At 38.6% G+C, this 16270-nt stretch overlaps 1 protein-coding gene across 14 annotated transcripts in view; it reads right to left on the bottom strand.

The window, feature by feature from the left end:
* PTPRK (protein tyrosine phosphatase receptor type K) overlaps positions 1–6385 on the bottom strand; it is a 505373-nt gene extending 498988 nt beyond the window's left edge. For 10 of the 14 annotated variants that reach the window (XM_019729453.2, XM_074333557.1, XM_074333556.1 and 7 more), the window contains exon 1: positions 6064–6372. In XM_019729453.2, coding sequence (XP_019585012.1) covers positions 6064–6160 — 97 coding nt within the window. In that variant the 5' untranslated portion in view covers positions 6161–6372. Of the gene's footprint in view, positions 1–6063 lie in introns of all 14 variants that reach the window. The other 4 variants (XM_019729452.2, XM_074333558.1, XM_019729449.2 and 1 more) reach the window with 2 other exon arrangements.
* Positions 6386–16270: the final 9885 nt, after the last annotated feature.

Raw genomic sequence — 16270 nt, forward strand, 5'->3', positions numbered from 1 at the left:
AATCTGGAGGAAGATTTATTATGTTCTCATTAGAAGTATAGTATAGTACAATGTATTGTATACTACATAATTCTTTTCCATTTCAGTTTCTTCACCTATAAAATAAAGAAAATAATTATCTATTTTCAATACTCTTCTCAAGAATAAAAGTTATAGGGGTTTAACCTCATCTCTAGATGTTCTTAGCTTCCTTGTCACCTGACCTTTTGGACAATGATATTCCATCATTGTTAAGGTGTGTATGTGTGTGTACATATTTGCACCTTTCAGCTTTCCCAACAAAATTAATGCAAACAATAAACTCAACAATTTTATTTGGCTTTATTTCTGAGTTCCTCTTATGAAAATAATTTCTAGAGTGGTGCCTGGAGTAGGATTCAGCTAGAACTGCCCTGTTCATCTTTGTTATTAACAGCGCTCTACAATCTTATAAAGTGGAAACATGGATTATTTCATTAAGGACTACTTAATTTGCTCCTAAAACAATTACAAGTGACAAAATAAGCCACTTGTAATTTTTATGGATTATCAAGTCACAGAGGAGAATGCCAAAAAACACAGCCAGAGTTAAGTGGGGAAATGGCAACGTTCCACATCAGGATCAATGCGATCCTTCTATCCCAGGCCCGAGGCTCTCCCGGAGCCTCAACCATCTGACAAGCCTCACAAAACTAACTGTTTTTTAATTATGGAATTTCAGTCTTATTACTAGAATATTAACTGCAATCAAAAGAATTCCCCCAAGAATACCACAGGAAAGAAAATATATCTCTCACAACAGAATCTCCATGGAACTCATAAAACCTTTTATGTGGAACCATGTTTCTTCTTTAAGAACATTTTCCATAACACACATTTCCACTAAGATGGAGTTTGAGGTTTGTAAACTATCTACCCCTGGAGCTCACACTGACATCAAACATTCATACATAGTTTTTTTAGAAGTTTTCCAAAGCATAGCTGTGTATAACTTATCTCACTCAGCTCAAAATATCAGCTAATGTAGTACTCAAAATGTCTATTCCTATTTACAAAAAGGAACTTAAACTTTCTCTTCCATTCAGAGATATAGCGGTATAAGCACAAATAAATATTGTGTGACGTTAAAAGATTATTTCATGGATTTGAAAGTTTCTGGCTTTAATCAAAATAAAAACTAGCCTGACTGATCTACATACTTAGTCTTCAAATACCAGTTTAAGACATGATGCCAAAATATCATCATTTAGTAACTACGACAAGCAGCATGAGTTTTGATGAAAAAACCAAGTCATGTTCAAAAGCAATTATAACCTTTTTAGGCCAAGAGAAACACCATTTGATAAAGGAACACAAACCAGATACATATGATCAAAGAGTACAGTCTGAGAGGAAAACACAAAGGGAAAGTTTTAGAAATGAATGTGGTTGGACAAAGGCAAAGGATGAGTCTAATAAACAAGTCAAAAATACAGCTTTTTTTCTTCTTTGGAAAATTAAAGATCAAACACACACACTCACACACAGGCACACACAAACTCCCAAGTGTTCTTTGTTTTTTCTGTAAGAACAATCTGTAAACTCTCTTGATGTTTCCTGCTCTCAGTCTTCCAGAATTCCTCTTCCGGCCCACATGAAGAGCACACAGGGGAAATGGGACACCGTGGGAGAGATGAGGACAGCATTTGTCATGCATCTGAGTAGCAGATCCATATTTAAATAGCATGACTTACACTGTTTTTAATACCACACCTTAAGCAGACCTAGAAGAGTGCATTTCAAAGTATTAGAAGGCAACCACATGGTCTGTCTACATAGGACCACATTACATGAATTAGATTTTTTTTAAAGGCCATAAAAACATGTAGTAAACTATCATTGCTAGAACTATGAGATTTGGTGGGAGGATTGGTGTTTGCGCTGGGTAGGGGTCAAGTCATTATTTCCAGGTTTTCAGAACATGTCCAGCAATAAAAGATACTTGGTGAAAACAAAAAGGTTGTGATTTTGTGTATGTGCATGTGGGGCTTTGTTGCTGATAGAGAGGAATGGGAAGGAGAGTGGGAGAGGGGAGGAGTGGCAGAGGGCTTGATTTATTTCTCCAATTCCCATTTATGAATACAAAGAGAAGAGCTGTCAGCAGTACACTTGCCAAAGCCCAAGTGCAGCCAGACCTGCCTCTTCCCATCTGGGTAGACCAGACACAAAATGATATCTTGCAATCTAGGAAAATCAACAGAGTCAAATATAAGGGCACTAGTGAGAGAAAAACCAGTCCTGGGAATATCCAGTTACATATCATTACTAGTGATTAGAATTTGGAGTTTTAATGAATTGAGGGACCAAGGGATTCTGGCCAATCCAAACCCGGAAACTAAAAGGCAAACCTTACAACAAGCTGTCTCTGATGTAAAGTCCTAGCAGGTAATAAGCATAAGAGAAATAATCTATTACTTCGCATACAGAGACATCAAGGCATCAGACACTAGGAAAGAGGCGCTGCTTAGATGAGTTGCAAGGTCCTCAGAAATCAAGTGAGTGCACGCTTAGTGTAACATGCCAGGGACTATATTCGAGGCAGGATCCTCAGCTGCATTTCTAGGCTCACATCATACCAGAGAGACAATAGTCCCTCTCTAGGTCATTGATAAGACTGCACCTAAAAAGCTGCATATTTTTCTCCACTCTGAGATGAAAAAGTTGAACTACCAACAGTTGAACAAACAGCTAAAGAAATTAACTTAAGCTATATTTCTTCTATAATTAGCATACTATTGAAGGAATATTAATAGTGCATAGGTTTATTAGTTCAAGTAAAGATTTGCACGACATAAGTAAAAATAAAATAAAATAAAATAAAAAAGGATAATTTCTCTCACTGTGCTAATAAAATGATGGTCTAGCCAATATGGGTTGTTTATGTTTAATACTGATTAAAATAAATGACTGGCAAAGTGAGACATACACAATCTTGAACAGCCTGTACTCACTAGGAGAGAGTGCACGGGCAAGTAAAGACTGAAGGCAAGGAATTTAGCTACCTTAATATATGATGATTACACCCCAGACAGCTGCATGATGCTTTACAATTCATGGTGCCAGTTCATGCATTATTGGATAGGATCTTTATCCAAACCAGGTGGAAAGAAAGGTCAGGATGGGTATTAACCCCATTTTACAGATGAGAAAGTTGAGTTTCCAAGTTACTTCATCTGTGACTGATTTTTGTCAGTCATCTGAGTCCTGACACAGAAAAATGTCTTACATTTTTATATCAAGAGATAACAGCTACACAATCCAGTGAATAAACTCCAGGGCATATTTGTGCTTCTATGCCTGTTTCCCCAGATATAACATGACACTGATGTAATTTTAAGTGAGAGATTAAACTGAAAGAATATAAATATAAGTTGATATTTATAGGAAGTGTGGTTTGAAAGAGGCTCCCCATGCAGCATTTTTACACTTTAACTCCAAAAACTAAGATAAAAGTCACAATGATGAAAATATTCTTAAATTTGTGGTTTAAACAAAGCAGACTACATGAGTACATATAGCAAAGATCCAACAACCCTCAATCTTCAAAAATTTGAAGGTTACTACATTAGGAACCACATGATAATATCTAAAAGTGGTAAATTGGACTAAATGGGTGTGATTTAAAAAACATATTTAACAGGTTATTTCAAAATTATGAACACATATTTGTTTTAGACTTTAAAGTGTTTTTATTTAGATTTTTTTCAAAAGAACTAAGAGTTCATTTAAAGTAGAATGTAATGGAGGGTGGCGAGGGCGGGAGGGGGGGAACAGTAACAAGAAATACACCTCCAATCCCTGAATCCATATCTTTGCAACAAATCTTTCAAAAAAATCTGATGACAGTAGAATACCAAATGACTTAGGATAGCCAGAAAACAGATTTCTTTACAAAACAAACTTTTAATTTATGGTGAAAAGCAGATCTATAATTTGACTTTTAACTATGGAAATAAAAGTCATTCATTTCTGGGCATATATATAAGTCCTGAATGGCAAAATTTTGAGATAAAGCCTTGGGAGAACTGCATAATAGAATTGCATATTCTTTTACTTAAATATAACATAAAGTCAAATGTTTTGCTTTGTCACTAAAGAAAAGCCACGCATATTTAGTTAAATTACTTAGAACTAGATGTCTAAGAACACAATTGTTCATTAAAGATCTGAACTCCAGGGATCGGAAAAGTTCATCTGCACATTCTGCTGGAGGAAATTTATTATTTACTTGCTCGTTAAAGGGTAAATAACATTTGAAAAGAAAAAAAGGGAAGTTCCTCTATTGCTGACAATATATGCATCAGCTGTTGAGACATTAATAGTTGCAACTCTTGAATACATGTAAGTTTAATCATGCAACTGGTAGAACTCAAACTTTCAATTAACAAACTACATGCTTTTTCAAGCGTAGGTTCTCTGTGCAGATACACACTGCAGAAATCAATACTCACTCCAAGTTGCCTGCATATAATGACTTACATCAAGCCCAGTTCCAATGCTAATGGGCATTATACGTCAGAGATGCATGCAGTAATGCTTACTCCAGAAAGAATTAAACTGAGCCATTGTATCAGTCATTGCATGAAGCTGTTGTCCTTTGTATACATCACCTATATACATAGCTTTTCCTCTACACTCTGTATTTCATAATCTGCCTGAGTGCACAACACAAGCTGCCCCCTGAATCTGTTGTCTAACTCCTTTTATAGAGTTCTACGAGGAGGAGGGGATGAAAGGGAAATAAACACTGCTCTAGATCACAACCATTTAAGTTTATTTCCTGGAAACCGGGCAGCCAAAACAGGGAGAGAAACCGACATGTGCAAAGTAAGTTCGTTTTCCATGCCCTGCGGTCTCAGCCAGAAGCGCAGCTGTCACTTCCCCCGTCTTTTCTGACACCCCTCGGCCACCTCTGTGTCTCCATCTGCACTGAGAACCAAGGCGCTCGCCAGCCAATCTGAGCTGGGTGAATTGGCTAGAAAAGTTGTCGGGATCGGCGGGAAGCAGACAAGCGCCCGGGAGCCTGCTCCCCAGCGTCCACCTGGTGAAACTTCAGAGCCCCCAGAGGAGAGAACGAAAGAAGCAACCAAAGGGAAGGATAACAAAACTGGAAGGGAACACAGGACGGACCGAGAGACGAGGTTTCACGGACTTCTCTAAGTGGCTTCACCTAGAACCCAAGCAGTTAACACGGGAGACCGCACCGCATCCCTCCTTTTGGGTTCTCAGGGTGGGGTGGGGGGGCAGAAGTCATTTGCAGCCCCCATCACCCAGGCCGGCTCTGGGAGCAGCTGGGCCAGCTTCGTGGTGGCTCAGCTCGAAGAACCGGCTACCACCGGGCTGATGAGGCTTCCCGGACCGGCTAGGACCGCTCGGTGTGGATCCTTAGAATCATATTTCAAAACAAGAAACACACGGAACCTGCTCCACGCAGTTCCCTGACCCTCAGGGCAAAGCCTGGAGCAGCCCAACAGTGGGGGAGGAGAAAGGGACTGGGGGAGGGACGGGGAAGTAGTTAGACAATAGTCCAGGGAGGTTATTCCCGGGACAAAAAGCACCTGGCAAAGCGCGCCGAGGTCAGACCCTTGGAGTCCCCACGTTTCTGACAATGGCTTCCCGGGGAAATTTTTTTGAACACTAGTAGCAGAGAGAAACAAGCCTGTACCGCTAGCAGCAGAGTAGCCGTCCCCGGAGTCGTAACTACTTTTTCTTTCTCTTCCCCAGCGCCGTGCTGCCTGCACTGGACGCCGAAGCTACCAGTTTCCCAAGAAAAGCCATGTCTCACTCCCGCACTGCTCGGCCAGCCTGTGCCCGGAGCAAGCCTCAGAAAGGAACAATGGATCGCGAAGACAAAAGTTACCTGGTCCAAGAGACGCCCAGCCCGGGGCCCCGCGTCCCACCTGGCACAAACTCTGGGGACATCTTTCCCTGTGCCCCCTCACCTGGCTGCGAAAGCTTCCCCAAATCCTTGTCCCCGGCCCTGGCGAGGAGCCACTGCACCCCGTCGCGAGCCCGTGGCCGGAGGCAGTCGTCGGGGTCACTCACCTGCGGAGAACTGGCCTTGGGCCGATCCCAGGAGAGGCCAAGGGGAGAGGAGCAAGAGTGCCACAAAAGCAGGCAGCGCCGCTGCCGCTGTATCCATGTCGACTTTGGGAGAAGTTTCAAGCAGCTTTGCAAAGAGCTGCCGAGGGGATCGCAGCGAAATCCACGACTGAGATGACCGCCGGACCTCGCGGGATAAGGGCGGGAAGTGCACAGCTGCCCGCCAGCACTTTTCCCTTCGTAGTAGCCAAACTACGTCTGGGGAGCCCACGTCGCCGGCCGGCCGTGGCGGCAGCTCTCCATGGCTGGCCAGAGACTGCTCCTGTTAGTCAAGAGTTACTTTGCTCGGGGAGGGATGGAGGCGGAGCCGGGGGTGACGTCGTCCGGCGGGCTCCGGCGCTTCTCAGGAATGCGGGCTCGGGCGCGGCGCCGCCGCCGCCTCCTGCCGGAGAGACGCGCGCCAGTCCCGGCCGCGCGCCCCGCGCCCCTCGCCGCCTTTGTTCGCTGCGGGGCCCCGCCGCCCGCCACTGATGGAGGAGAGCCCAGGCGGGAAACGCGACCCGGCGCGGTTCGCTGTCCTGTTCCAGAAATCGGAATTTGAGATGCGAGAGTTTGGCAAGCTGTGTGGCGGGATCATAGAGGACGAGCGCAGAGAATCCCCGCTGCCCGAGAACTGGGGTCCTGGGGTTATGTTCCCGTGGTGGAGGTCCCACCGGAGCGGTGGCCGGTAGGAAGAAGGGGGACTGTAGAAACAAGCGCCCTAAGGAGACACGCGCCTACATTGATAACTCACTGTTCCTTAATCATGTAATAAAGAATAAGAACCCTTCCCCCATAAAAAACTTATTGTTCCTTAGTTATGCAGAAATAAAACTTGAACCAAAATAAACGTCCGGTAACTTTCCAGTGGGAACAGCTGGCGTGTCTCCTTTATGGTTTATTTATCATTTGCCGAATATTTGGATTTACTCTCTACTTCACTGACTTTGCTTGTTCTGAAACCTTCCAGCCTCTTTCCACTTCTTCCCTTAGGAAAAACCTGAGAACTGCATCAGGGCTTATTATCCTTTCTTTTCACATAAGTCTGCTGGAGTAGAAAGGGTTTTTGTGTTAATAGCTATTTAAGACATAAGTATTTTAAAAAGGACTTTATACCGACAATGAAAACAGCAACACATTATTTCATCCGGAGGAAAATAATGCTATACGCCTATTACTACAGTGAAGTAGTTTACAGTTTGCTACTTCTCCAGCAGCTTGAAGTGCTTTCACCATGTGCCGCATTTAACTTGCTTCTTTTGAAAAGTGCATACTTTATTCATTGTTGTAAAATACCTAATAAAATAAATGTGGTCACAATTGAATAAACATAATTTTTATTCAGAATTTTGATGTCATATACAATTCTTAAACAATAGAATCTATTGATTGACATACGTCAGTTACTCAGACTTCTTGTCTTTAGCCTTTGTAAATCAACACGATGTGAAACTCAATTTAATACAATACACAATTTACCAATATTCCTTTTTCCAAATTAAATATATGCTACTAATGACTAGGCTTATGATGGAATTGGAATATACATTTCTTATTTCTTTGACTGAAGAACATTCATAAATCCAAATTAACAACTACAAAAAAAAACCCTGAAGGACATATATTTTCCTACTGAAGTACTTAGAACTTCGTGAAATTTAGCAATATGCCTCAAGAAAAACAAACAAAAAACCCACTATCTGTATACTAATTAATCTGTTCTATTCTTGAAAGAAAGGAGACGGAAGTTCCTGACTCCGCAGATTTATTTGTTTAAACACACAAAATGCTCGTTTAAAAATTGACATACAGTGCCAGGACAAAGTTCACACAGTTCTTACCTTGCCTATTCCTTGGGTCAAGGGATAGATGATTCATTTCACTTTCTCTATCCTAGAAGTGATAACAGTAACAGGTAATGTTTCCACTGTATTTACAATGTGTTAAGCACTAATTTAAGATATACAATGTTTCATTGAGATATTAAGATATACAATGTGTCCTTGAATGCAGGCAACAATCCCATGCCATTCTTACAATTACTACTCCCATAGGACAAATGAGGAAACAAAGTTACAGATTAAGTAATTTGCCCTATAGCACATATATGGGTGAGAAGTGGGGGAGGGGAAACAAAGAGAGGCAAGAAAATTGTCTAAAGCAATCAGCAAACAAGAAAGGATGTCATAATAAAAAATCAAAGAAATACAATAAAACTTTTGGACAAGTAAATCAGTCCCGTTGTCCTTAGTCATCACTAATGCTGGCCATAGTAACGAATGCTGATGAGAGTGGATTGAAATTTTTTGAATAGACAGTATGTGTACCTTCCACATATCACCTGGTACATATGAGGAACTTACTAGGTTTTTGTTTATTTGAGTGAATAACTGAATCAATCAATTAATAGAAATATAAATTTAGTATAACAGAAAAAAATCAGCATGCATTTATTTTTTTTTAAATCATTAAAATGTTCATACTCTTAATCTACTAACTATTCTAAGGAAATAATCCAAAATGTGGAAAGTGTTATATACACAAAGATATTTATCATTTACAAAAGAGAAAAGTGAAAATAATATAAATGTCCAACAACAGGCAGTTTCATGAGCATTACTTGGATAGAATATATCACAGCCAATAGAAATGAAGGTTATTAGAAAAGAGTAAGCTGCAATGTGGAAAAATGTTCATGAGAAAATATGGGGTAAAAATAATCAGAAGACAGTACAGAGTTTCAGTTTGGAAAGATGAAAAAGTTCTGGAGATGGATGGTAGTGATGGCTGCATAACAATGTGAATGTACTGAATGCCACTGAACTGTATACTTAAAAATAGTCAAAATGATAATTTTTATGTTATGCATGAGTCAAAAGTCAATATGTAGTACGACTACAGCTAAGAAAAAAGACTAAAAAATAAATTATAATATTTGTATAATTAGTAATGTAGAATAATAGTAATGTAGAATAATTAGATGTAGAATAATAAAATTTTATAACTACATTTTCCTACTGTTTTTGGAATATGGTTATAGTTTATTTTTTAAAGAGGACATATTTGTATTCTGGTTGCAGATTTACCACATAGTAACTCCCTCCACTCATGAATTTAGATCTGCATCTAGCAAAACAGTTTCTATAGAATCTCTGCTTTATCAAATTTAGTAAGTGTAATTGGAAAATGGGGTCTCCAGATCAAATAAGCTTGGAGAAATCTGTATTGAATAAAGTTAAACAGGTTCCTTAACTACAGCAGGCTTCTTTACTATAGGACTTTTCCATGGTTACCAATACGGTATTGTACACTGTGAATAAGTTGGAAGCAGGGAAAGAATGCATTCTTTCTAACAATTTTAGACCATAGAACTCTTTAATAGAGAAGTATCTCTCAGGACTATGGTTCCAGGAAACAGAATTTGGGAAGTACCGCTTAAAGCAGCATTTAATATATCTGTATTTGAATTTCTTTCATATGACAATGAGGCTAATCAATCAGATTTTTCAAAGGATTATATGAAATATATATTTTTAATATGTATTTTGCAATAGATGTAAATTTACTTATTGATACAGATATGAAAGGGCCTGGGTGATAATAATTGTTGAGTAAATGTTTTTTTTTTTCCTTTTCTTGTTCCACTGAAACATTTTGTACAAACCTATACCCAGAAGAGGCAGTGTTTTATTTACCTAGTGACAGACATTGAGTGTACTCACAGCATGTATTTATAAGCAATTACATAATAGGCTCTGCTTGTTAATAAAAACTAATTGCTTATAATACACTTTCCTGTTTGCAATGCCTATTCACCCACATGATCTCAATCAATCTTCACTCCAACCTTGTGAAGTAGATAGGTCAGGTGCTATTATTAATTTCACTTAACTGATGAGAAAAACAAAAGCTTAGAGGGATGAAAATATGTAGCCAAGGTTATAACACTGGTCAGTAACAGAGCTGTCACTCTGACCTGCATATTCTGATTGTAAATCGCATTTCCCCCCTACCCTCCAATACCTATGAAACTAATTTTCATCTCTAAAATCTTTCATTTAAATTAGGTGTCAAAATCCTCAATGCCAATCCATCAGACAGAGCCTCTTGGGCTGGTGGATAGAAATGAGCTTCTGTTTTTTCTCTGAAATGAGAAAGAAAAGAAGGAGAAGAAAAACTAAAAGCACTTCTTTGCAGTAATGGTCTTGACAAGGGTATGTATGTTGTCAGTAGAGTCCTCCAGGAAGGGAGGGACTGGGAATTTCTGACAATATAGCCCTTGAGCAGAACTGGGACTTCCAGAAAAGAAAAAGAAAAAAAAAAAAGAAAGAAAGAAAAAGAAAAAAGGAAAAAAAATATAGTGCCTCTGACGCTTTTGAAAGCTGATGTTCTGGATGAGTGTTTGAATCTTCTACAGCAGAGCAAAGCCCAATTGCTCCCTGGAGTAGTGCTGGGACCTGGCCAGTTACTACTTAGACTTTGACACCCGAGTATCCAGCAACAAATGAAATAGTGATGGCTGTGTGCCTAGGTGTCTAAGGAAATTCTCCTCACTGTATGTTCTTAGGTAATTTTGTATCAAATGGAAAGAAATGCACTGTACTTAAAACCAGTTATTTTGTGAATCCCTTGAACCCTTTAAAATGCCCATAACCGAGCATTAGTTCAGAAACACCAATCAAGAAAATGCATGCTCCAAAGGTTGTATCCAGGGAAGAAAAAAAAAAGATGTGAGCAGCTTCAGAACACAGTATTGCCAATTTGGAAGAGCGATTTGCCTACAGCTGGATATAATTAGCAAGCATGGGTCAAAAAGGAAGCCAATCATAAAAGTGTAAATTGGATTGAGGTGGAGGGATGGGACAGTGAAAGTTGATTCCAGAGCTGGTATCTTTTGACTTCAAAATCTCCCTGTTGTCAAAAAGCCTAGTCTAATGATGTTAATAAAAGATTGAACTGTGATAGAAAAAAATGTTTTGTCCTCATTGTATCCTAATATGTGTTTGATAAATTATCTTTTCTGGGACACTATATGGTACTGTATTCATCCTTTATACTAGTGAGTAATTTCCATTCCAAAAAGAAATTCCCCCCACCCAGCTCATTATAGGAAAAAAAGACATAAAGGCACCAGTTCTATAGCATCCCACTAAATCCTGTTTGAATGCTTTTGGTCTGAATGGACAAATTATCCTGAAGCATTTTTTGCTGTTGTTATTATTTTAGTTAAAACCAGGAAGAAGATAACTCTTAAAACTAATTAAATATATCATGTATTCAATAATATAGTTTGCAGGGTTAAAAGCTCATATGCAAGGTTGCAGCCTGAGGAAAATTAACACAGCTGAATGAGAAATTATCTAATGATTATGCTGCTTCTTTCCTCCTACTTACTTCTGAAGGGGGTTGGGGGGTGCGGCTTCACATATGGAACCCTGTGGATCTTGCCATCTTTCTTTTTTGCTTATTCTGGTCTTAAGACAGAATGAAATAGAATTCTGAACACAAAATGTGATGCTTCCCAAGCTCTGGAGATTTTTCTAATCCTCCAAATGGTCTCCAATAAAATCCTCCTTTTACACTGTTGATGTTGTCATCACATTCATAACCAGGGGAAGTCTGACAAGAAAATGAACCATTAAAACCTACACACAAACATAAGGACTCATTTCAGTGCAGAAGTCCTCTTTAACCAAAGCAAATAATTCATTTTGTCATTTGTAAGTATTTATTAAGTGTACAACAGAGTGCTAGTTACTCTATGGGGGACACAAGAGAATTAGTAGTTTACATTTAACAGACAAAAAAAATCAGGAGAGGACAAGCCACATGGTGTGTGTGTGTGTGTGTGTGTGTGTGTGTGTGTGTGTGTGTGCGCGCGCGCGCTAAATCCTAAATGTGAAAGCAAAGTATTAGGTCATGGTGAAGTGAAATTGGAGGGAAAGGCTTTGGGGGATGACCAGTTTTGAGCCAGATCTTAAAGAAAGTGATGATTCTGACTGGCAGAAAATATGGCCTGAGGTATAAACCGCTTTTCAGAGGTTCAACTTACTTGAACACGCTTTCTGTGAAGTAGTTTGCTCTTGCTAACTGACCAAAATGTGCCTCTTATTGACTGTGTGATACCTGTCTATCCTGGAAATGAGTTTTCATTTTGTTGTTGACTTTTCAAATCACCTGAGAAGCCTTGTTGGAAAATGCATAAAATACAGATTTCACATAACATAGTTTATGTGCTTTGAAAGCTTCACAACTGCCTGAACTAAATAAGCTCAGAGAAGAGTTCATTAAGAAATAGCCATATGTCATGCGGGGCGGCCTGCAGGGTCTCTGGTCCCACTCCCCACATAAGAATGCAGGATATGGGTGAGGCCAAAAAGTTACACCAACGGGGCCATAGGTAGGGGAGTCATACCACTATAGTCTCACTGGAGGCTGGAGCCACACGACCCGCAACCTGTCGTCCACTTCACTGCCTGCCAACCGACTGACTGACCAACCAATGCAGCCGTGGCAGTTATATCAGGGGCTAGTTGGCTAACTGGTTACATCTGACAGCCATCTACTACCCAAGCCAGCACCTTTCCACGTGAGGTTGAGAGCCTGGAAACTGCTCTCTGGGACTCTGTCCCCACACCATATGAGCACAATGGAGTATTAAAATAACATACACTTTCTTTGGGGCCATAATGAAATTGTCAATTAGCTCTTTTACTTGTTGACAACTACAGCTGATATAAATTTCCCCAACACTTTGGGGAAAGAATAAGGCGGAATTGGTCAAAACCTAGCTTTACTTAAGTTTCTGCATGATGTAAAATGGTCACTTAACTAATTTATATAAATTTTAGACAAGCTTGGTAGACAATGTGAATGTATGTAAGAAATAATAGTATTAGCTAATTATATAAAACCACATTACATGGGGTGGTAGGCAGAATAAAGACAACCTGATGCCCTCCCCAAATATCCATGTCTCTGGATACTATGAATATGTGAATATGTTCCCTTGACATGGCAAAAGAGATTTTGCAGGTGTGCTTAAGTTATGGGTATTGAGACAGCAATATTATCCAGAAATATCTGGGTGGGCTCAATGTAATCCACAAGGTCCTTATAAGAGAGAGGCAATAGAGGTATCCAAATTAGAAAGGAAGATGTAAAATTGTCACTATTTGCAGATGACGTGATGCTACATATAAAAAGCTTGAAAACTTCCCAGAAAACTATCAGAATTAATAAATGAATTCAGTAAAGTTGCAGGACCCAAAATTAATACTCAGAAACTTGTTGCATTTCTGTACACTAATAATGAACAATCAGAAAAAGAAAGTAAGGAAACAGTCCCATTTGCAATTGTATCAAAAAGAATAAAGTACCTAGAAATAAATTTAACCAAGGAAGTGAAACACCTATACTTTGAAAGCTAGAAGACATTGATGAAAAAAATTAAAGAAGACACAAACAAATGGGAGGATATACTGTATTCACACTGGATGAATTAACTTTTAAATATCCATACTACTCAAAGCAATCTGCAGATTTAATACAACCCCTATCAAAATACCAAAGGCATTTTTCACAGAACTAGAACAAATAATCATAAAATATATATGGAATCATAGAAGACCCCAAAGAGCCAAAGCAAACTTGAGAAAAAAGAACAAAGTTAGAGGTATCACACTTCCTGGTTCCAAACTATACTGCAAAGCTATAGTAATTAAAACAGTATGGCACTAGCACAAAAACAAACACGTATATCAATGGAACAGAATAGAGACCCTAGAACTAAACCCAACCTTAGATGATCAATTAATTTATGACAAAGGAGGCAAGAATATAGAATGTGGAAAAGACAGTGTCTTTAACAAATCGTGTTGGGGAAACTGGACAGACACTTGTAAAAATTGGAACTAGACTGCTTTCTTATACCACATACATAAATAAACTCAGAACAAAGACTCAAATGTAAGGCCTGAAACCATAAAACTCCTAAAAAAAAAAAAAATCACAGGGAATAAATTCTTTGACATTGGTTTTAGCAATATTTTGGGGGATGTGTAGCCTTAGGCAAAGGCAACAAAAGCAAAAATAAACAAATCGGACTACATCAAACTAAAAAGCTTTTGAATGGGGAAGGAAACCATTAATAAGATAAAAAGGCAACCTACTGCATGGGAGAAGATATTTGTAACTGATATATCCAATAAGGGATTGATATGTAAAATATATGAAGAACTCATACAACTCAGTATCACAAACACAATCGGATTAAAAAATGGGCACAAGACATGAATAGCATTTCTCCAAACACAACATACAGGTGGCCAACAGACACATGAAAAGTTGCTCCACACTTATTACAAGAGAAATGCAATTCAAAACCACAATGAGATATCATGCCATACCTGTCAGAATGACTATTATCAAAAGGACAACAATAAGTGTTGGCAAGAATGTGGAGAAAAGGGAATCTTCATACATTGTTGGTGGTTTTTGAAAACTACTAGTGCAGTCACTATGGAAAACAGTATGGAGATTCCTCAAAAACGTAAAAATAGAACTACCTTAGGACACAGCAATTCTATTTCTGGATATTTATTTGAAGAAAACAGAAACAATAATTAGAAAAGATATATGTACCCCTATGTTCATCGCAGCATTATTTACAATGGTCAAGATAGAGAAGCAACCTAGATGTTCATCACTGATGACTGGATGACACACACACACACACACACACACACACACACACACACACACGGGAATATTACTGAGCCATAAAAAAGAATGAAATCTTGTCATCTGCAACAACATGAATGCAACTAGAGATATTATGTTAAGCGAAATAAGACAGAGAATGACAAATACGTATGATGTTGCTTATAAGTAGAATCTAAAAAATCAGAACAAATGAACAAACCAAATGAAACAAAAAGAAACTCATAGATAGAACAAACTGGTGGTCACCAGAGGGGAGGGCGGTGGGAGGATGGGAAGAAAATGGGAAGGGGATTAAGAAATACAAATTTAAAGTTGTAAAATGAGTCATGGGGATAAAATGTACAGCACAGGGAATATAGTCAATAATATCAAAATAACTACATATGGCTATAGAATGTTACTAGACTTACTATGGTGATCATTTCATAAGGTAAATAAATATTGAATCGCTACGTTGTACTCCTGAAACTAATATATTATTGTAATTAAAAATATATATATTTTTTCTTTTTAGAAAAAACAGAGGGAGGCGATAGAGTAAGAGATAAAAGATGAAAGGATGGAAGCAGAAATCAGAATCAGAGAAAAATGTTGCACTGATCGGTTTGAAGATAGAGGAGGGGACATGAGCCAAGAAATGAAAGTGGCTTCCAGAAGCTGGAAAAGTTAAGTGAGCAAATTCTCCCCTGGAGCCTCCATGTGGAATATAGTCCTACTAACACCTTGATTGTAGTCCAGTAAAATTTATTTCAGTTTCTGACCTGCAGAAGTGTAAGATAATAAATTTGTATAAATTTAAACCACTGTTTATCACACACACACACACACACACACACACACACACACACACACAGATATATATTTTTTACAGCAGCAGCAGGAAGCTAATATGCGTAGGTTATTTCATTTGATCCTTAAAGCTATTATACCCATTTTACATGCTTAAGTGAAAAGTGAGAAAGCTGATGCTCGAATAGCTTAAGTAATATGGTTAAGTAAATGGTGGAGCCAAAGTGCAAATATAAGCACTCTGACTTCAGAGTCTGTAGTGCTGAGAAATATGCTGTTTCCAAACACTAATTTTGAATGGCAATAATATATTGAATTATGTTGTGTAGAAAAATTATTTTAAAAAAATGAATGTATTTGAAATTTCCTGTATTTGCAATGAATACAGGTCTTAACATTCTGTTACAGTTCCTTTGCTATAAATGCTAGCAATCACATTCTAGTCTGGTATTTTATTTAGTCAGATGAACACATAAATCAACAGATAGCCCATATCAGTAGTTATGTTGAAGATTATGCATCGTTTACATTTGGTATATTTCTTGTTGTGACTATCATATTATTTTCTGTAGATTACAAGCTATTGAAAAGGCCGAGACTGTATTTCGTCTATTTTCTACAAGGCTCATGGCCCATGTCCTCCCATCTACTTGCTTAA

Source organism: Rhinolophus sinicus, linkage group LG05 (assembly GCF_036562045.2).
Source record: "Rhinolophus sinicus isolate RSC01 linkage group LG05, ASM3656204v1, whole genome shotgun sequence".
NCBI lineage: Eukaryota > Metazoa > Chordata > Mammalia > Chiroptera > Rhinolophidae > Rhinolophus > Rhinolophus sinicus.